This window comes from Oncorhynchus nerka, linkage group LG23, assembly GCF_034236695.1.
Source record: "Oncorhynchus nerka isolate Pitt River linkage group LG23, Oner_Uvic_2.0, whole genome shotgun sequence".
NCBI lineage: Eukaryota > Metazoa > Chordata > Actinopteri > Salmoniformes > Salmonidae > Oncorhynchus > Oncorhynchus nerka.
In genome coordinates, this window is record NC_088418.1 from 50058070 (window position 1) to 50081260 (window position 23191).

The 23191-nt window shown below is 43.3% G+C and overlaps 1 protein-coding gene across 2 annotated transcripts; it reads left to right on the plus strand.

Annotated features, from left to right (window-relative positions):
- The first annotated feature begins 196 nt into the window (after positions 1-196).
- On the plus strand, positions 197-10756 carry LOC115106992 (uncharacterized). 2 transcript variants are annotated; one of them, XM_065008195.1, is made up of 5 exons: positions 197-403; positions 1552-7078; positions 7262-7327; positions 7429-7490; positions 9737-10756. In XM_065008195.1, exon 2 carries the CDS (start codon positions 1586-1588, stop codon positions 6698-6700), a length of 5115 nt encoding a protein of 1704 aa, XP_064864267.1. In that variant the 5' UTR covers positions 197-403; positions 1552-1585; the 3' UTR covers positions 6701-7078; positions 7262-7327; positions 7429-7490; positions 9737-10756. The 2 variants fall into 2 exon arrangements, with proteins under 2 accessions (XP_064864267.1, XP_029486131.2); XM_029630271.2 differs by lacking the exon at positions 7429-7490.
- Positions 10757-23191: the final 12435 nt, after the last annotated feature.

Below are 23191 nucleotides of genomic sequence, written 5' to 3' on the forward strand. Positions count from 1 at the left end.
GAATAGAAAAAATGTATAAATTATAGCAAAAACCTAAAACCGCAGAGATATATAACGTATTTCTGTAGATTAATTTGTCTTGTTGTAATATTGGTTTTATGTTTTTTTGTCATTTGCTTTGAAATAGTTAGAGAATACTGCGGATCAGTTGCGAAGAAAACTCTGGGGGCGTGGAACTTGAATCTAATAGTACCAGCCACGGGCGCTCCCACATATACATTTGAAGAAGTTCTAACAGAAGACAGGAGTGTTTTTGCCAATAATGCACTATAACGTTGGATGCTGATAAACCCCACCCCAGAAGAAGAAGAGTGCGAGTTGTTGATTGATAGATATCGGTTGATATCCATGTGTTCAGCTGATCTGCCGTATGTGAAAGAGAGAGGAGCGGGGCACACTTTCTGTAAGTATCCTAGGAACATCCAATGGTTGACATGAACAGCAATGCTATCTATGTTGAACAGTGTTATATTTGTGCAAAAAAAGCAGCAGATTTACGTATGGGTATTCATTCCCCAAGAGATATCCAAGCAAATGCATGGATGACCGTTTCAAGGTGTTTGCGCAATCATTACTAAGCTCTTCACCCCACAAAACACATTATGGGCGCACTTCGTTATTTCTCAAAGTTTGTATGGAAAACAAGAGAGAAAGTTATCGCTATTTGCGTTTCATGACGATTGAGCTCAGTCAGCACCTGTGGGTAGCTTGAATCCATTCGAAAACGGCGGTGAGTTGCTGAGGAGTGGGACTGACAAGTCAGTGTCTGATAGCTTATCACCTGCCGCCCAGACGCTGAGTGATCTAAAAGAAAATGCCGAAAAAAGATCCGTTAAACCACGAAGCGCACAGACATCTCCCTCCCACTCGCAAAGCTGTCAGACTGAGCAGAGGCACCGCTGCTAAAGCAGAGAGCGCAGATGCACTTGGCCAAATCAATTCAGGAATTGATAAAATAATTATACATTTCCTCTGACACATCGCGACCCGATCCATACTTTGAGATACGCTGCTCTAGGGAAGTTGTTTAGATAGCTAAGAATGAATAGGCTCCATTGTTATGTTAACCGTTTAACCAGTGTGATTCATGCACTTCAAGGTTGCGTCTCTGCATCACTTCAAGGCTGGAGACCGTTGTGTGGTTAATCGTTATAATACTGATTAGCCTGAGACAAATTACCTTAGTTTAAGCCCGGGAAAGGGCCTTGGATATCAACAATGCCGATATTATATACCAAACAGATGTGGATGGATCAACACCCTCTCTGATTCCTCTGGGGGGTCAACCTGATCTGAGGTGGAACTCTACTCCTGCTCAGACTGCTATGTGTGGGGCACAGGCTCCTCCTATATGAGCGTGTACTATATTGATTGTGTTACTTGATTGTGATCTGCACTCTAACTAACTTTCAGCCCATAATGTCAACTGGCAGTCATATATCATAAACATGTTGCAGTGTATTTTAGAAAAATCAATAACTTGGTTGATGGATAACCATTGCTTAGTTTTCACAATAGTTTCTCTTTTTTTATACTTGAAATCCTACCCAGTTCAATGTGCTGGGACAGATAGAACTGACACAACATGGATAACGCCTGTGAAAATGCCAGATCAAGAGAATGGAGCTATGGTGATGGATACAGCCGCCATAATGTGGCTCAGTGGCAAAGTGCTCCCCCTGCTGGTGAAAGACAGTACCTCATCCAACAGGAAAGGGAACGCCAGTGGCTGAACCACGAGAAAGAAGCTGCCATAAGGGCCCACTACAACTCCCTTAGACAAAACTCTCCAATGGACTTCCGTGGACATGGGGCACAAGAGACCCAGCCGCCGCATCTGTATCATCAGGACCATCACAGAAGGGCTCCGAGTCAGAACATAAGGGATTGGCCAAATCTCTATGGACCCCTGAGAGGCCAGGCATCCCCTAATGTAACCTTACACTGCAGTGGAGAGAGAGCCCATGTTTCTGTTAAGCATGAACCCCACTTCCCCAGCTATGAGTTTTTGCCCCCCCTCATTGTCGAAAAAGGGCATGAGGATATAACCCATCACTATAAAACTGACCGGGATTATATGGTTGGTCTGATAGTGAATCATAACAATCTCCATTACTTGGAAAGCAAATGGCAGATGTTAGATGCCACCCATTCCAATGGACATGCTAGAGGACATTTTAATGAACATTCAAGGGGACATTCTAATTCCTATTCCAGGGTTCATTCTACTGAATGCTCAAAGGGAAGTTCTAGGGGTGGGTCTAGTGGATGTTCTAGGGGTGGGTCTAGTGCACGTTCTAGGGGTGGGTCTAGTGCACGTCGTAGGGGTGGCTCTACTGCATGTTCTAGGGCTGACTCTAGTGGATGTTCTAAGGGTGGCTCTAGTGCACGTTCTAGGGGTGGCTCTAGTGGACGTTCTAGGGGTGGCTCTAGTGGACGTTCTAGGAGTGGCTCTAGTGGACGTTCTAGGGGTGGCCCTAGTGGACGTTCTAGGGGTGGCTCTAGTGGACGTTCTAGGGGTGGCTCTAGTGGAAGTTCTAGCGTCCATTCCAGCAGGTCTCCCAGGCTGGACTTCCAGGCTAAGCATGTCAACCCTTTTCAAACTATGACCAACAGTTCTCCAGACATTCAGAACGCCAACATCACTCCAACTGTTCCTATGGTCAACAACAAACACAGTGAAACAACATCAGGACATACAACTGGTCCTGCGAGATATTCTACATCACTTGTTTTTACGGATTTCCCTTCCACGGGAGGTACAGAATCTGGTGTTGTTGACCTAAAAGCAGCCCAGGTAACAAATGCAGACACCCATGGTATACTAGGACCTAGTGTTCCTTCCCAAGCCATAACACAACATACAGATCATCTTCCTGGCAATGCTGCTCTGGTTTCTCACACACAGACCTCTACCACCCCTGAACAGCAACATGCTTCCTCTCCTTCTCTCACTGACACCCCTCAGGAAAAACCTCATAAACATAAGATCTCACTCAAGGAAATACAGCACTGGCCCCAGAGTGTTTTAAGATCTAAAAATGGACCTGTAAATGGGAATAACTCAACACAAGACCCCTCTCAGTCCCAACAATCTAGCACAGAGAAGATGGATGTTTTACAAGCAGGCAAAACACAACTACATCTAAACACCAAAGACTACCAGGCGAGCCCCCCTGAGAGGTTTAGTAATGAGGACTCCACTATACGGCTGGAGATGAAGTCCACCCCCAGGTACATGACCCTGACGGCAGTCGCCACCGCTCAACCCCCCCCAGTGGCTATCGTCCCGCCAATGGGTCCACAGCAGTCCCCAGAGCCTATGGAGACAGAGAATGCAGGCAATGAGCTGCCATTTAAGATTTTACAGACCTGGTCCATCAATGAAAAACAGGCGGAAAACCTGTGGGAAAGAGCTAAAGATGATGCAAGTTCTCTCTCTGTCCTAAATGAGATGGTTCAAGTTGAGAGTCTTCTGGAGTGTGATAAACCTGTAGATGCATCTGCAACAAGTTCAATGGCATCTACAGGAGAGGACAATGATGAGGTCCTTCAGGTCATCACACAAATGGACAAGAGATCACCTTCACCATTTATCCACACCAACCCTCAGGCAACTGATATTGTATGCATCGGTGGTGCCCAGATAATCATGGAAGGTAGCTCTAATGTTGCAGATGAGAGCACTCTTGATTTGTCCACAATTGCTGAAGTTCAGTTCAAGTTATGTGCGCTGCAGCAACTGGATACTTATCTGGAGAGTGCGACAACAGTCACAGAGGCAAAGGATGGTTGTCTCGGGGCCATATTGGAGTTGTATCGGGGAGGGGATACCTCTGACCTGGTAGAAGCTTTAAAAGATCAAATGGATGAGAAAATCATGCAGGATGTGTCTGCCTGGGCCGCAGAGGATGAGAAGGCCGTGGTTTTCTTTGCAGTCAGTGGTATATCACTAGGGGAAGTGCTCGAGAAGTTTCCCATTCCAGTACATGTTGACACCTCTTCCCAAGTGGGTTACAGGTCATCATGGTTAAATGTCAACGAGAAGCCGAATGACATTGACAAAGATTCTGGAAGAGCTTGGTCTCTGTGGTTCATACCAGATAAAGCAGAGGACAGTTCCAAAGTGGTTGGGGGTGTCCAGATGGATGACACCTTCCACAGCAAGATGGAGACTGTGGAATTGCCTGCAGAAGCAACAGACTCAGACCTCACAACAAACACAGACCTTACGATGGACGTAGACCCCCCAACAAACACAGACCTCCCAACAAATGCAGACTTAGAGGCAGAACCCCGTTCCCCAATGATTTTGACCGTCCTCACACCAGAGGATGCTGTGAAACTGCTTGCTGAAACAGAGGCACCAGACACAGACCTCAAAACGGTCGTAGACCTCACAACAGACTCGGACACAGAACCCCTTTCCCCAATGAATTTGACCATCTTGACATCTGAGGATGCCATGAGACTGTTTTGCCAGATCGAGAATGGCTCTGACCTCCAATTCGCGTCCCCTGAATCCTGCTCTAAAGACAAAGATAAGACACAGACAAAGCAACTAGAGAATATAGAAAGTGGCAGCTTAGATAAGTCCTGCTACTGTCCTTGTGGTATTGAAACTGACAATGGGTTTGAAATGGGCCTATGCTCCAGTTGTCAGAGAGAGAAAGGATTGCAGCAAGATACAAGATGCATAACAATCGCTCACTGCTTTACCATGTCATGTACAAATGATCAGGAGACAGAGGTCCCCAAGGACTCTGGGGGGAAGGTGACTGTTGACAGTCAATGCAGGGACAAGAAGCAGATACATTCAACTGAAGAAGAGGGTGATGACAATAAATCCAGTGACAATAAGACACAGGGTGAAATGCAGCAATGGACAGGCGTCATACCGATCATTGACTTTTTTTTCTGGTCAGATACAAGTGAGGATTCCGATCAGGAGACAGAGGAGAGCTATAATGAGCAACATGCTCAGATTGAGGCTCATGCTTCTAATGTGAAAAGGACAGAGCCTGAAACTGATGCCAAAGCACTATGTGAGTCAGCCCAAGAACGTACGACCCAAAGCAAAGTCAGTCCTGGTTCTGAGGATAGATGGCAAGAGAAGGACCAAGACTGCAGGACGAGTACATTACCACTTCCCAAGGTTGAAAACCCCTCTACGTTAAGAGCTAACATCATAGCAGACAACTGGTGTTCACCTATAGAGGACTGTGGTTCACCTGTAGAAAAGTATGACAAAGTTGCTGACTTTGTCACTCAATACAAAACCTGCAAGTCAAAGAAAAAAGTACATCAAAAAATGGAAAAGGAGAAGACCCTCCATCCAACGTCATCTGACAGGCAACGTTACAAGAAAAGCCATGGGAGAGCAGAGAGGGGAAGGACACCATCCCAAACCACTAAGTGCTCTGGGTTGAAGGCAACGATGAATGATCAATGCAGGGACACGAAGCCACATGCATCACACAAGAAGAGACATTCAACTGAGAGTGATGAAAATCGATGTAAAGACAAGAAGAGGGGATCATCAACTGTGAAAGAGCGTGAAGGCTGTCAATCCAGGGACAAGAAGCCACCGAAGAGGAGACATTCAACTGAGAAAGAGAGAGAGGACAATCAAAGTAGAGACAAGATGTCACAGAAGAGGAGAAATTCAACTGAAACTGACGGCAGGAACTCAGACTCCAAAGAGTTACAGTGCCAGTTGGTGGACATAGAGAGGAGCAGTGGAAACTCACTCCCGTGCCCTGGGGTGAAAACCCTCCATGTGCAGGGATCCTCAACCACCACCATTCCTCTCAAAATCTCCATAAACATCGCCAAAAAGCCTTCCATAAACGCCTCACCCTCAAAACATGCAGAGGAAATCCTCAAAATCCCGAAGACTAAAGCCCAGAACGAAACTAACAGACACTGCTCCCTTACAAAGTCGGTGTCTCCTGTTGTCAAAGAGAGGCAGAGGAATGGCGGCAAACAAAAGCAAACAATTCAATGCTTAAAAATCAGATTGGAAAAGCTGTCCTTACCCCAAAATCTTGTCAGGAAAGGTTGTCCACCAAGCCGGAAGAGGGAGGAAGGTTCTCCACCAAGGCAGAAGAGGGTGGCAGATAGAGGAGAGCCTGAGGGTTTGGGGGTGAAGGTTTCTAAGCATCCTGACTTGTCCAAGAAACTAAAACGTAAGGCACAGAGCGACTTGAAATCCCAACAGAATTTGACAAAGATTCCGAAGGTGTTGAATGGAATGTTTTCAAAAAGTGAGTGTAAGAATGATTCGCCGCCAAGGATTCTGAAGCTTCCGAGTACTCCAGAGGTTTCAAAGGATTGGCATGAGAGAGAGAACAGGAAAAAGCCATCTCCCAGTGCTTCACCTGAATCACAAATGCTGGACAAACCTGCAAGAGTGGCACACAAGCCCAAATCTTTTATCAAACTTGCCAGTCCCAGTGGTTACAGCCCAGGTGGTCATACTTGCCCTAATACGGCCATGGTGTCACCGTCACATGGCAACGTAGATTTTGGGGAAAAGTCTCTGCGAGGCAACAGGTGTTCTCAGATTGGGAGAGCAGCTTTGTCCCGACTCCAACCCCCCGGACTCGCAGGCGATCAGGGTGTCCTCCAGAGGAAGTGGAAGGTTCACAGGCCAGTCCCAGGTCCAGCTCGGAGACCAGGATCATCCGACCCATTCTAAAACGTGTCGATGCTCCGCCGAAACCCAAGCGGAACATCAGCTTTCCTTTGAATCCAAGGAAAGTGCACTACTTCAAGCCCTGTGAATATGAAAATTACGCCATGTTCAACAGGTCTTACACAGATCCTGAAGATGCACAGTGTTCTGAAGATGCTCCTGTGAACTGCCAGAACACGGAGGAACAGTCCCCCGTTATGGAAGAGAAGCTGCGAGATATAGGGGAGCTGAAGCCTGGACCAAGTGTTTTTTGTGAAAAGAGCTTCAAAAGGAAGTGGCAAATGCAGGATCCTGCTGCCATTTTGATGAAGAGTATTTGTCAGGCAAAGCATTGGACGAAGTCTCTCCATCGTGAACCTCCGAAAGACTTCAGACACTCAGGTAAGGACACTAATCACAAGCCACTGGCAAAAGAAAATGGTATGTATTCCCTCAAAGTCTTTGTGTAATATGTATAGCTAGCATGGGACATGAAAAACGAACACACAGAATAACACACAACAGGTCAATATTTAGATACATTTTGGGGAATTTCCAGTCATTGACAAGTTCTTCTGGTTACAGCAAAAATAACTGGAGTTGGTTACAAGTGGTCTGAGAAGCAGAAGAAGAGGCCAAATTAAATTGAAGGTAAGTTGCAGGCTATGCTAGCCTCACATCGTAGGCTACTTTTACAATTGCACCAATGATTTCCCAGTATTTCAAACTGTTGTATGTCTTTTTCCTTTTAGAAAAATCTCAGACCTAGACTGACTGACTGTTGGGTTCTGATTGGAATCATCTAGATGAAAGGGTATTATGTTATTTATAGGAGCTGAGTAGTGAATGCAAATGTATCATGCTATTTTACACAGGCCTGTGAGTCTGGGTCAATATGACCTAAGCAATCTTGGGAGTCAAAGTGAGAGGGGTGACAGAGAATAGGGGTGAACAGACTGGTGTATTTCCCAACTCTCACAGGATGTGACTTATTACGTTACCATATGTAATTGATAAGCGTCATTCCATTTGATTTCAATCGAGTTTTGACCGGTCAAACATGTGTGGAAAGATTTGTTCAAATCAAGAGGGGTGCAGTCAAAAGGGGATTGAAATCAAATGGAACGACCCATAAAGTAAAGAGAAAGCTTGGGGGAAAAGTTGATGTACTTGTTCAAAGTGTACAAAAACTTCACTAGAAAATCAGCCTTATCGATGAGAACATCAATACCAACTTGTTAGGTAACTGAAGCCTATGTACAGTGGGGCAAAAAAAGTATTTAGTCAGCCACCAATTGTGCAAGTTCTCCCACTTAAAAAGATGAGAGAGGCCTGTGATTTGCATCATAGGTACACTTCAACTATGACAGACAAAATGAGAAAAAAAAATCCAGAAAATCACATTGTAGGATTTTTAATGAATGTATTTGCAAATTATGGTGGAAAATAAGTATTTGGTCAATAACAAAAGTTTATCTCAATACTTTGTTATATACCCTTGATGACAGAGTTCAAACGTTTTCTGTAAGTCTTCACAAGGTTTTCACACACTGTTGCTGGTATTTTGGCCCATTCCTCCATGCAGATCTCCTCTAGAGCAGTGATGTTTTGGGGCTGTTGCTGGGCAACACGGACTTTGAACTCCCTCCAAAGATTTTCCATGGGGTTGAGATCTGGAGACTGGTTAGGCCACTCCAGGACCTTGAAATGCTTCTTACGAAGCCACTCCTTCGTTGCCCGGGCGGTGTGTTTGGGATCATTGTCATGCTGAAAGACCCTGCCACGTTTCATATTCAATGCCCTTGCTGATGGAAGGAGGTTTTCACTCAAAATCTCACGATACTTGGCCCCATTCATTCTTTCCTTTACACGGATCAGTCGTCCTGGTCCCTTTGCAGAAAAACAGCCCCAAAGCGTGATGTTTCCACCCCCATGCTTCACAGTAGGTATGGTGTTATTTGGATGCAACTCAGCATTCTTTGTCCTTCAAAAAAAGTTATATTTTGGTTTCATCTGACCATATGACATTCTCCCAATCTTCTTCTGGATCATCCAAATGCTCTCTAGCAAACTTCAGACGGGCCTGGACATGTACTGGCTTAAGCAGGGGGACACGTCTGGCACTGCAGGATTTGAGTCCCTGGCGGCGTAGTGTGTTACTGTTGGTAGGCTTTGTTACTTTGGTCCCAGCTCTCTGCAGGTCATTCACTACGTCCCCCCGTGTGGTTCTGGGATTTTTGCTCACCGTTCTTGTGATCATTTTGACACCACAGGGTGAGATCTTGCGTGGAGACCCAGATCGAGGGAGATTATCAGTGGTCTTGTATGTCTTCCATTTCCTAATAATTGCTCCCACAGTTGATTTCTTCAAACCAAGATGCTTACTATTGCAAATGCAGTCTTCCCAGCCTGGTGCAGGTCTACAATTCTGTTTCTGGTGTCCTTTGACAGCTCTTTGGTCTTGGCCATAGTGGAGTTTGGAGTGTGACTGTTTGAGGTTGTGGACAGGTGTCTTTTATACTGATAACAAGTTCAAACAGGTGCCATTAATACAGGTAACGAGTGGAGGACAGAGGAGCCTCTTAAAGAACAAGTTACAGGTCTGTGAGAGCCAGAAATCGTGCTTGTTTGTAGGTGACCAAATACTTATTATCCACCATGATCTGCAAATAAATTCATTAAAAATCCTACAATGTGATTTTCTGGATTTTCTTTCTAATTTTGTCTGTCATAGTTGAAGTGTACCTATGATGACAATTACAGGCCTCTCATCTTTTTAAGTGTGAGAACTTGCACAATTGGTGGCTGACTAAATACTTTTTTTGCCCCACTGTAAGTGTGACTTCTGTTGACCGGGTTGCAACATGTTCTGTTCATGCTCTTGAGTATATTCTGAGGCAGTGTTCTCAGGATCCTGTATACGTTCAATAGATTTTTGAACTGAAAAGTTGCCTTACTGATCCTTCATCTCCACTTGGAAAGACAGTAGCTGGGTGACGGCTATTTCCTACAGTGCTAATGTGAATATTTCTCACCTTCTCACTTATGCTTGCCTCTTAGGTTCCTCTCTGAATGCAAGCCCCCTTCACGGTCACCATCCAGGTTCCTCTCAGAATGCAAGTCACGGTCACCATCCAGGTTCCTCTCAGAATGTAAGTCCCCGTCACGGTCACTGTCCACGTTCCTCTCAGAATGTAAGCCCCGTCGTGGTCACCATTCATCCTCCAGCCAGGGGAGAAGAGTTGAGCCAACAGCCAGGCACCATAGCTCTCCCATGGATGAATGGAACAAGCGGTGGTCAGGAGAGATGTGATTCGTAAGCATATCAGTCGGACATGACAGGATACACCAGACAGAACAGTAGTTGATGTCAACCTGCAAAGACAATACTTTTACCTCAAACCTGACATCGTGCCTATGCTGTTCTTAAAAAAAAAAACTTGAAACCCTACATATTTAGGCTACATTATGCAGTTTACTTTTCATCTGTTTTTAAATGAATAAATGTCTGATTTCTCTCCCTAATTAATAGGGTCGGTTAGCTGTGGTTGAAGTCAGCAGTGTGTATTATATAGTATGTACATGTGTTATTGTTACTCTGGACACCTAACGGTGATTGGTGTTTGGTTACCTGTATTCCTATAGTATTGTTTGCCTACATTGTTAGGACACCATCATAGTGATGGTATTGGACATTGTTTGTTTACAGTGTTTTCTATTGCAACCAGAACCAAAACTTAAGGGAAGAAAAACCCTTTTTTAACGCTGGTGGTAAAGTGGATAAATGTATCATGGATATCGACATTAAATGATGTTTGAAAGCCATTATGTCGCTTTTTTAAAATTAGATTTCTTGCACTGGTTTATAGTTTTGTGGCCATAGATGACTTTTTGGGTTTTGAGGAATGTATGTAGTTTACAGGTCACTGGTTTTATACTACGCCTTAAAGTTGTCAATCCCATGTTTTGTTTTTAATATGGGTCCATTTTTGTACGTTTTGATGCTGTATTGTTTATTTTTATGTACACCTCTGTTTACTGTATTGTTATGGTACTGAAATGATATAAATATAGAAAATATGTTTTTGTTGATTGATACCGGTCTTCTCAGACTACCCAGCATCCAATGAAGGTAATTGTAGTATTATTTACCTTCACCACCAGGCGAAGACCACAATTAAGACACATACAGTTACACCACCAGAGGGAAGCAAAGTACAATATTAATGTTCCTTTCATTTCAGTCACTCGCTTGTGCAAGGCGTCTCCAATGTGTTGAGACATATCTAGAGGGATAAGAAATGCACACCTATTTAGGTGAGGTGCTGGCTAACGGAGTAGAAAACTTGAAAACAAAGGAGAGCCGCACACTAAGATCTCAGATGCAAAAATTTAATGTCCGACGTTTCAACAGACAAGCTGTCTTCGTCAGGGTATAATCACAAACACTGCAGGGTGACTCGTTTATATAGTGTATAAAGACACACACGTGTCTGTAATCATGGCCAAGTATGGTCTAATATCATTGGTTAATTCTCAAATATTAAAGGACATATAAAGAACAACATACAAAAAACAAATGGATAGCATACGATCATAGCTTCAATTTAGTCTACATAAGCCTACAAACAATTACAATGGCAAAGTCACAATAATTATAAGAATGCTTCAGATCAAAGTCTATGTTGAGACCGAAGGGAACAAGGTATTGGAGTGGCCATCACAAAGCCCTGACCTCAACCCTATAGAAAATTTGTGGGCAGAACTGGAAAAGCATGTGGAGCAAGGAGGCCTACAAACCTGACTCAGTTACACCAGCTCTTTCAGGAGGAATGGGCCAAAATTCACCCAACTTATTGTGGGAAGCTTGTGGAAGGCTACCCAAAACCTTTGACCCAAGTTAAACAATTTGAAGGCAATGCTACCAAATACTAATTGAGTGTATGTAAACTTCTGACCCACTGGGAATGTGATGAAAGAAATACAATACAAATTCTGACATTCCACATTCTTAAAACAAAGTGGTGATCCTAACTGACCTAAAACAGGGACATTTTTTAAAACCACGATTAAATGTCAGGAATGGTAAAAAAAACGCAGTTAAATGTGTTTGGCTAAGGTGTATGTAAACTTCTGACTTCAACTGTGCATGTTTATATGTCATTATTCTTTCATTCCTTTCCAAGAGAAAAAAGGCCTGTGGAATGATCCATGGTAAACCGACACCTCCATCAATCTGTAAATCACCACCGTCAAGATGTGACTGGTTCAGACATGGTCTCTTCCAATACGTTTCTCCAGAGCCATCCAGGTTTCGTTTCATGTACATTTCCCAACCCTTTCAAATGCTCAAACACATTCCACAGTTCAACAACGTCACTACACATCAATCACCAGGACAGCTTTATTGCAAACACATGGTTTACCCAAAACAGTTGCACTATCAGGTTACATAAGCACTCACTCCATAGCGTGAGAACATCCGGACAGGATGTACATAAATGGGCATAACCACGTGATACATAAAATAGGTCATCAATCACTTTCGGACACATGCCGTCTACTGTATTCTCTCTCTGCCCCAGGTTCACTACGATGAATTCATACCTATGTTTGAAAAGCAGTATCCTCAGTATCCATGGAAAGAGGTTGAGATAAACACACACTTTTAATCTTTCGCTTGTGTCTGTGTGTGTGAGTTAAGACGGGTGGACACTTTACGACTTTCAACATTAAACGACCGTCTTCCCTGTGTTTTTGTTGGGGTGTTACCAACGTAGTGGTTCTCACACTAAACGACGTGGTACAGAAGGGGGGGGGGTCACACACTACAAGATACTTCACTTGGTCGTGAGGATTGTTGATACCACGCTGTCTCGCGAAAACAATGATGTGATTTAATGTAGCTACAACGAGCTGTGGCTCAAAGCAGCCTCATAAACGTTTTCAGTCAGACATTCAGTTGAAATATCTAGTCAGCATTTTGAATTGAGTAACATTTGCTTGTGAACTTCAGAGCTGTAACGATTTGACGCTTTGGCTAAAGGCGAGTACAAACACACTACTAGTAGTAGTCATGGCTCCTGCCCCAGAGTCGACACATTCTGGGTGATGTGAAACAAGTCATCTCCATGGCTTCTTCTCTGGCGAGCTCCCATTTGCTATTGCTGATCATCGTTCTCAAACATTGTCGTTGCACATCTCGCACTGCAAGAGCATTGCAGATTTTGTGCAGGTAAAATGAAACATGTTTGAACGTGTTGGGACTTCTGGGACTGCTCAAAGACTAGAATGGTAACCCTTAGATTGTGTCTTTGACCCGCTCACATTAAATGAGCGTCGGGGACGGCCGCGCACCCCGAGTAGGCAACATGGGCATATTGTCTCTGATCTCAAACTTGTCTAGGACAGGTATATCGTGGCCAAAATTGTGTAGGGTACACCCGGCTTTTCTCTGTAACTCTTTTACATAATCAGAGATGAGTTACTTGGAAAGGTAATATATAGTGATCAAATCAAATCAAATCAAATTTATTTATATAGCCCTTCGTACATCAGCTGATATCTCAAAGTGCTGTACAGAAACCGAGCCTAAAACCCCAAATAGCAAGCAATGCAGGTGTAGAAGCACGTTGAACAAAGTAACCCGCTACTTTGCAATATTACTTTGTGTGGATAGTAAATGCGTTATATTACTTTCATGAGAAAAATCTAAATCTCACTCATTTGTTTGACTGTCAGAGATACGCTACCAGAGACAGGATACTTACTCAAATCAAATGTTATTTGTCACATGCTTTGTAGACCACGTGTAGACTAACAGTGAAATTCTTACCTGCGTGTCCTTTTCCAACAATGCAGAGTTAAAGATAAGATCAAATAAAAATATATAAATAGTGACAAGAAAGATATAAACAGTGAATAACTAATAGAAATGAGTAAAAATAACATGGCTATATACAAGGAGCACCAGTTTCGAGTCGATGTACTGTACATACCATAGCCATCGGAAAGTATTCAGACCCTCTGACTTTTTCCACATTTTGTGACGTTACAGCCTTATTCTAAAATTGATTTAATAGTTTTTTCCCCCTCATCAATCTACACACAATACCCCATAACGACAAAGCAGAAACATGTTTATCGCAATCTTTGCTAATGTATTATAAATAAAAAACAGAAATATAAATAACTATTCAGACCCTTTGCTCAGTACTTTGTGGAAGCGCCTTCGTTAGCGATTACAGCATTGAGTCTTCTATGACGCTACAAGCTTGGCACACATGTATTTGGGGAGTTTCTTCCATTCTTCTCTACAGATTCACTCTGTCAGGTTGGATGGGGAGCATTGTTGCACAGCTAGTACAAGTGTCTCCAGAGATGTTTGATCAGGTTCAAGTCTGGGCTCTGGTTGGGCCACTCAAGGACTTTCAGACACTTGTCCCGAAGACACTCCTGCATTGTCTTGGCTCTGGAGCAAGGATCTCTCTGTACTTTGCTCCGTTCATCTTTGCCTCAATCCTGACTAGTCTCCCAGTCCCTCAGCTGAAAAACATCCCCACAGCATGATGATGCCGCCTTTTACTAAGAAGTGGCTTCGTCTGGCCACTCTACCATAAAGTCCCGAGTTGGTGGAGTGTGTCGAGGAAATTCATACTGAGAGAGTCTTTGTCATTTCTTTAAAAAAAATCATCTTTATTTAATATCAAATAAATTATTGCAATAATGAGACAAGGCAACCCAACATTCTCGAGTAGACTACACTTCACAGACAATGCACAGTTTTACACTAAAGATGCTTAGTCATGGCTGGTTCCACCCATCTCATGCAGATTGAGAGTGCACCATAAGCCACTATGGGTTTATCCATCTGCCTCTTATTGTAGACACAATAAGGATTATATTCTACTCCCCAGGCTTATCCTCATCTTGGTTACACCCACCACATCTTATCTACAGAATGCCAGCTGTAGGATTTTAGGATTCTCTCAGTTCACACAGACATTTAATAGAACATAAATGTCTTACGATTAGTTAAGTATATAATCGTTAACTATCAATATCAAACAAATCAGGTAAATATGTAATTTTCCTATCACATGTGCTGCAGAGATGGTTGTCCTTCTGGAAGTTTATCCCATCTCCACAGAGGTACTCCAGAGCTCTGTCAGAGTGACCACCGGGTTCTTACTCACCTCCCTGACCAAAGCCCTTCTCCCCCGATTGTATGGAATGGGTCACAAGGTAAGACTTGATGTATAAGAAAGGAGTATCCCCAAGCCAGATAGCATTTGCTATGAAGACTGTTCTTATTGTACAGCGTTTGGCCCCTAAGACAAGGCTCTTATCTCGTCCCTGGTACCTCACAGCACAGAAACACCAACTCATTCTATGGCATAAATCAATTGTCAGCTCCAGATACTCCTTTGTCACGTAAAACCGATGTCTTGACCACATACCTAGACTAGCTGCAGGAAGCAGGAGTATAACCCATCCCTTTGCAAAAACACAGCCTTAGTAGAACAGAAATGTTTTACTATATGTTAAGTATATATAATTGTTAACTATTAATATTAAACAAATCAGGTAAATACCAGATATTTCTCTCACAGAGCTCACTGAGGGGAGTGAGCCTCTGGTTTATTGTCCCAGTGCAACATCAGAGATGACATACAATGGTTCCAGACACTACCCCACACATCCTGTCTCAGACCTTACACCCCCCCCGCCTCTGGTTTATTGTCCCAGTGCAACATCAGAGATGACATACAATGGTTCCAGACACTACCCCACACATCCTGTCTCAGACCTTACACCCCCCGCCTCTGGTTTATTGTCCCAGTGCAACATCAGAGATGACATACAATGGTTCCAGACACTACCCCACACATCCTGTCTCAGACCTTACACCCCCCGCCTCTGGTTTATTGTCCCAGTGCAACATCAGAGATGACATACAATGGTTCCAGACACTACCCCACACATCCTGTCTCAGACCTTACACCCCCCGCCTCTGGTTTATTGTCCCAGTGCAACATCAGAGATGACATACAATGGTTCCAGACACTACCCCACACATCCTGTCTCAGACCTTACACCCCCCCGCCTCTGGTTTATTGTCCCAGTGCAACATCAGAGATGACATACAATGGTTCCAGACACTACCCCACACATCCTGTCTCAGACCTTACACCCCCCCGCCTCTGGTTTATTGTCCCAGTGCAACATCAGAGATGACATACAATGGTTCCAGACACTACCCCACACATCCTGTCTCAGACCTTACACCCCCCATTGTCCCCCCACCCCACCCCACACCTTACACCAAGACCAAAGGAGGGAGTGACTGGCGCGGGGCTGAGTGCAGGGAAAACGGTCACATATGGCAGTACTGATAAGGAGAGGAACCGTTTATTGCCCATATCACTTAGCTTCCAGCCTAGCAATACACATGCACTTTTTAGCTATAAGGAGGAGACTCCATCCAAAGTGGGGTATGTATACTACCACGGGTGGAGCCATGTCTTTGTCTGTTCAGCTGTTCGATCCTTTGGGAAGAATAAACTTGGTTTAAGATTTCATAGTGTCCTTCGAGTTCTTACCCTGATATATTAGAACCTAATAGAAGGGATACATTCTAATTACAATTGTTCAACAGTTCAATCATATATGCATTTTATGCAGATAAGACATCTTAATTATCTATGTTACCGAGCTAATTCTGATTCTTCCGCCACAGGGTCTGATTACTTTCCGAAGGCATTGTAATAGGTAAAGTAACGAGGCAACAGGATAGATAATAGACAGTAGCAGCAGTGTGCATGTGTGGTGTCACTATGCAGAACTACTAACTCAGGTTTGACGATCACTAGTTTCCCCTTTCATCTGTGGCGCTGCTTTCCTGTGCTAGTCTACAAGTGCTGCGCTGTATATGGGATGCTTAATTAGCCATATATACTGATTTGTAAATAATTACTTTAGTGTGATTTAAGTTTAAGTGCAATTAGGCTTTAAACCTTTGGGATGTTTTGATGTATAAAGTGAGAAGAGAAAAGGGTTGCTGCATGTTTGGGGAAGTGTCTGTGTGACCGAAGACCCCAGATATGCAATCTGGCACAACAGCAAGTCAGTATTTTTCACTGCGAATCCAAAATGTTTATTACCTAAACTTAATGAATGTATATTAAACAACGTTTACTGTTAGGTTCTACTCCAGGTCCAGATCAGACAGACACTGATAAAAGCACAAACCAGATTTATTCACTCAACTGGATGCTTCAGCTGAATAGCGTAAGTCACACAAGCATATACACTGCGCGTACAAAACATTAAGAACACCTGCTCTTTCCATGACATAGACTGACATGGTGAATCCAGATGAAAGCTATGATCCCTTATTGATGTCACTTGTTAAATCCACTTCAAATCAGTGTAGATGAATGGGAGGAGACTAGTTAAGAGGCCGGTTAAAGAAGGATTATTAAGCCTTGAGACAATTAAGATGGATTGTTTATGTGAGCCATTCAGAGGGTGAATGGGCAAGTCAAAAGATTTAAGTGCCTTTGAACGGGGTATGGTAGTAGGTTCCAGGAGCACCAGTTTGAGTGTGTCAATAACTGCGACACTGCTGGGTTTTTCACTCTCAACAGCTTCCCGTGTTTATCAAGAATAGTCCACCATCCAAAGGACATCCAGTCAACTTGACACAACTGTGGGAAGCATTGGAGTCAACATGGGCCAGCATCCCTGTGGAACGCTTTCGACACTTTGTAGAGTCGTATCATACTTATGCTAAAATGTTTGTTCTATTCTACTGCCATTTACTTTGTTTGTACTCTTTTATTATTTCTTATTGTTGTATTGTCAAGAAGGAACCTGCAAGTAAGCATTTAGTTGGACGGTGTCGACAATGTGTATCCTGTACAAACGACTAATAAAACTGGAAACTTTAATGCGTTACCCCCAACACTGTGGGTAATACAGCTGTTACTGTTCTCTCTCTACTCCCATCCTCTCTCTTTCCCTCTGTCCTTATCTTCACCTCTCATCTTTCTCTGTCTACCCTCCCCCCCTTGTTTTTTCTCTCTCTACCCCCTTCTCACACTTCACCCTTCCCTCTCTCCTCTTTCTCAGAGAGAGGCATTCAAGGCATTTGCAGAGCTCTTCCAGGCAGCCTCATCCAGGCCGGCCCCCTACGGTTTCTGTGCCTACCCCTCCTCCCGGGCCATCTACGCTGTAGACCTTATGCTCAAGTGGGGCACTGGGGACAGAGGTGAGGCCTGGCAGTATTCATGTGTCCTTATCATGCGTATGTTTCTGTACCTCCAAGTGTGTGTATTGTGGGAGCAAATACTCAATGATTACTGATCACCATTATAATCTAGACCAAAGCAGATGTGAGCGTTAACAAGCAAGAACTGAGACTGGAAGATAATGGTGGCGAAGTCAAGGGGACTTATTATTCTCCATATAGAGGGAGGTGACTCTGTGTGGTATGTAAAGAGGGAAAACTATAATAGACAGGGCTCTGTGATGAGGAAGTTAGTTGTTCCATGGAATTGCTCGGCTCAGTTACTTTGTGATAAAGTCTAACTGAATTTACAAGTTCCAGTATTGGTGCAAGTATTTGACTCAATATTTCCACAACAGTATGAATGAGAGTGTCAGGTTGTGCGCTACTGGTAAGAAGTCAGGTGCAGGAGAGCGGAGAGTTGTGATCAGGCGCACACTTTAATTGGCAGAAGTAACAACAGACGGATGCAACTGCATCAAAAACCTCCAGCCAAATGGCAAAAGTGCAAAGCGTGACAGCAGTCACAAATACAGTATGCATATGTTTAACAATTAAACACACTCGGGTTCAACACGGTACCGGGGAAAAACCAGCCTGGCACATAACACGAAACATGTAACAAAACAAATCCACACAAAGACATGGGGGGAAACAGAGGGAATATATATGTAGTGTGATTAGGGAATGTAAACCAGGTGTGCGGGGTAACAAGACAAAACAAATGGGACAATGACAAGTGGAGCGGCGATGGCTAAAAGACCGGTGCCTTCGACCGACGAACGCCGCCCGAACAAGGAGAGGAGCCAACTTCGGCAGAAGTCGTGACAGAGAGCTCTACATTCCTCACTGAGTTCTTCACACATTCACAAGATGAGCTAACTGTGTACACTGTGGGAACAGGAGGGACAGCTAGTCTGGCCTTGAACTGGCTACAGTTTAAAACAATAGAAAAGCTAACTGTTATTGTCCACGTTCTTATTGATAATCTCCCACTTTGAGTGGAAATGATCCCATGCTTGGTTTACACACAGGTTTGTGATGGATGGTACTGTGATGGATGGTACTGTGATGGATCATACTGTGATGGATGGTACTGTGATGGATGGTACTGTGATGGATGGTACTGTGATGGATGGTACTGTGATGGATGGTACTGTGATGGATGGTACTGTGATGGATGGTACTGTGATGGATGGCACTGTGATGGATGGTACTGTGATGGGTGGTACTGTGATGGATGGTACTGTGATGGATGGTACTGTGATGGATGGTAGTGTGATGGATCATCCTGTGATGGATGGTACTGTGATGGATGGTACTGTGATGGATGGTACTGTGATGGGTGGTACTGTGATGGATGGTACTGTGATGGATGGTACTGGGATGGATGGTACTGTGATGGATGGTACTGTGATGGATGGTACTGTGATGGATGGTACTGTGATGGGTGGTACTGTGATGGATGGTACTGTGATGGATGGTACTGTGATGGATGGTACTGTGATGGATGGTACTGTGAAGGATGGTACTGTGATGGATGGTAATGTGATGGATGGTACTGGGATGGATGGCACTGTGATGGATGGTACTGTGATGGATGGTACTGTGATGGATGGTACTGTGATGGATGGTACTGTGAAGGATGGTACTGTGATGGATGGTACTGTGATGGATGGTACTGTGATGGATGGTACTGTGAAGGATGGTACTGTGATGGATGGTACTGTGATGGATGGTACTGTGAAGGATGGTACTGTGATGGATGGTACTGTGATGGATGGTACTGTGATGGATGGTACTGTGAAGGATGGTACTGTGATGGATGGTAGCGCCATTGTAAGGAAAGGAGGGGGAGCAGCGGAGGACCAGCAGCAGCTGCATAATTTGTTTTGTGTAAAGTAACACATTCATTGGCATAAGGTTGTTACTCTGTATACGTTGTGTTCCTACATTTACAGACCTAAAACTGTATGGCTACTGGGGCTTGTTGGAAACAATACATTTTTTCAAGGTGTAGAAAAGGCTAGATAAAAATATAGTGAACACGTTTTAGTATTTTAAAAGGTTTAATAGACACACATGCATATGGGGAGACACATGTTCCTCGGAAGGTCTGTACTTATCTACTGAAGAACTGAAGGACAAACCACTCATCTTATCTCTGTTTGCTCTCCAAGTGCCTAGAGGTCATCATGAGATCTGAGTGATAGGGCACTAAATGGTCAAAACATCTCCACCTTCTGGGTCAGAGTAAACTCTATCATTTGAATGTGCCTATAGCTGAGTTACAGCTATCTGCCTTAGCCTCAGGAAGGTCACCTAGGATACCACGTTCTGCTTTATGGCGATGAGGTCACCCAGATGCTACAACTTAATTTAGTGGGCATGAATAATTTAGGATCCAACAGGCTAGGAGGGTGAGAGTAGATGATAAGTATTCTGTTATTTGAAATGTGGTCCTGTGTGGCTCAGTTGGTAGAGCATGGTGCTTGGAATGCCAAGGGTCATGGGTTCGATCTCTGCTGGGTTTAACAATTCATTTGTGATTTATAACAGATATGGATCCCTACAGAGGTTTAGTTTCACTAAACTGCGAACAGCATATAGGAAAATGGCTATACTGTATATGATTGAATCAAATTTTATTGGTTATTGCAAGGGTAGCGAAATGCTTGTGATTCTAGATCTGACTGAAGTATAATCTAACATGTAATCTAACAATTCCACAACAACTACCGAATACACACAAATCCTAGTAAAGGGATGGAATAAGAATATGTACATATAAATATATGGATGATTGATGACCGTACGGCATAGGCAAGATGCAATAAATGGTATAAAAATACAGTATATACATATGGGAGGAGTAATGCAAGATATGTAAACATTATTAAAGTGGCATTATTAAAGTGACTAGTGATCTATTTTTTAAAGTGGCCAATGATTTCAGGTATGTATGGAGGCAGCAGCCTCTCTGTGTTAGTGACGGCTGTTTAACAGTCTGATCTTGCATTCTGGATGGTAGCGGGGTGAACGGGCAGTGGCTCAGGTAGTTGTTCTCCTTGATGATCTTTTTGGCCTTCCTGTAACAACGGGTGGTCTAGGTGTCCTGGAGGGCAGGTAGTTTGCCCCCAGTGATGCGTTGTGCAGATCGCACCACCCTCTGGAGAGCCCTGTGGTTGTGGGCTGTGCAGTTGACGTACTAGGCGGTGATACAGCCCAACAGGAGGCTCTCAATTGTGTATCTGTAAAAGTTTGAGGATTTTAGGTGACAACCCTTAGTGGGAGTTTCCCCGTAGTGATAGTTTCCACCCAGGGGGATAGGTACAATGGCACTGTTCATCTATAAATCAATAGTTATACCATTGAGGAGTATACCGTTGTAGACCATTGTATACTAAATCCCATATACTTAATCAAATTTCTTACACATAATTTGTATTTCATAATTTGTGTGAAGAGTGTGGTGGAAAATGGTCTTAGAAATATGACACTTACAAGAACTTGTGAATTAAATAAAGGCCTTTAATACAAGGGTATCACAGGCCGTGCTGGTCCGCGGAACAACCGTTTTCCTTGTGCACTGGCCCTGCTTTTATACACATACAGCATATGAGTCCATCCCACATGCAAATTAAGTTCCTTCCCTCAGTCCTTCTGCCACCATTATCTTTTGGCTTAAGTTTCTTGCTTGTTCACGCCCAATAACGCCCATATCTGCTTTCAGTTAGGTTATAAAGGTGGCAGGACTCTTTCATGCCCTAAAAGAAATTCTGGTATTGATCTGTCCCTCTGTCCTAAGTGCTTATGGCTTTGGCCTTTGCACTTATGTTCAGCTTAATGTGCACCGCCCGATGGGACTCCCAGTCACCACTGGTTGTGATACAGCCTGGATTCAAACCACGGTATCTGTAGTGACGCCTCAAGCACAGAGTTTTCTTGCCAAGCTATCTATTAGACATACATGTGGGGTTGCCACTTTTCATACTCCCCTTTCTGAAATCCTGATTTGTCTCCTTCTACTTGGATAACCTCTTTAAAGCACACCGTACAGTTGTCTAATACAGTTGACATGCAGGACAATTTCAATTTCACCATTGAATATGTTTTCTAAATAGCTGCAGATCTATAGTCATTTCTTCCATATCACTAAGCATTAGTTCAGTAATAAATCAGACAACTGGTTATTGTTTTGAGCTTGATCAACGGTCAATTTATAGCAGGAATAGAAAAAATGTATAAATTATAGCAAAAACCTAAAACCGCAGAGATATTATAACGTATTTCTGTAGATTAATTTGTCTTGTTGTAATATTGGTTTTATGTTTTTTTGTCATTTGCTTTGAAATAGTTAGAGAATACTGCGGATCAGTTGCGAAGAAAACTCTGGGGGCGTGGAACTTGAATCTAATAGTACCAGCCACGGGCGCTCCCACATATACATTTGAAGAAGTTCTAACAGAAGACAGGAGTGTTTTTGCCAATAATGCACTATAACGTTGGATGCTGATAAACCCCACCCCAGAAGAAGAAGAGTGCGAGTTGTTGATTGATAGATATCGGTTGATATCCATGTGTTCAGCTGATCTGCCGTATGTGAAAGAGAGAGGAGCGGGGCACACTTTCTGTAAGTATCCTAGGAACATCCAATGGTTGACATGAACAACAATGCTATCTATGTTGAACAGTGTTATATTTATGCAAAAAAAAGCAGCAGATTTACGTATGGGTATTCATTCCCCAAGAGATATCCAAGCAAATGCATGGATGACCGTTTCAAGGTGTTTGCGCGTCACTTTGTAACACATTTTTAGCGCAATCATGGTTGACATGAACAACAATGCTATCTATGTTGAACAGTAGTTCATATTTGTGCCCCCAAAAAAGCATCGGATTTACGCATGGGTATTCATAATCCAGGAGCTATCCAAGTAAGTACATGGACGACCGTTTAATATGTTTGTTCGTCACTTTGTAAATAAAAGAGAGCCGCACACTCTAGGAGCTCATATGCAAAAATGTAATTACCAACGTTTCGACAGCCAAGCTGTCTTCATCAGGGTATAATCACAAACACTGCGGGATGACTCGTTTATATAGTGTCAAAAGACACAAGTGTCTGTAATCATGGCCAAGAGTGGCCTAATATCATTGGTTAATAATCAAATATTAAAATGTCATACATACAACAAATGGATAGCATACGATCATAGATTAAT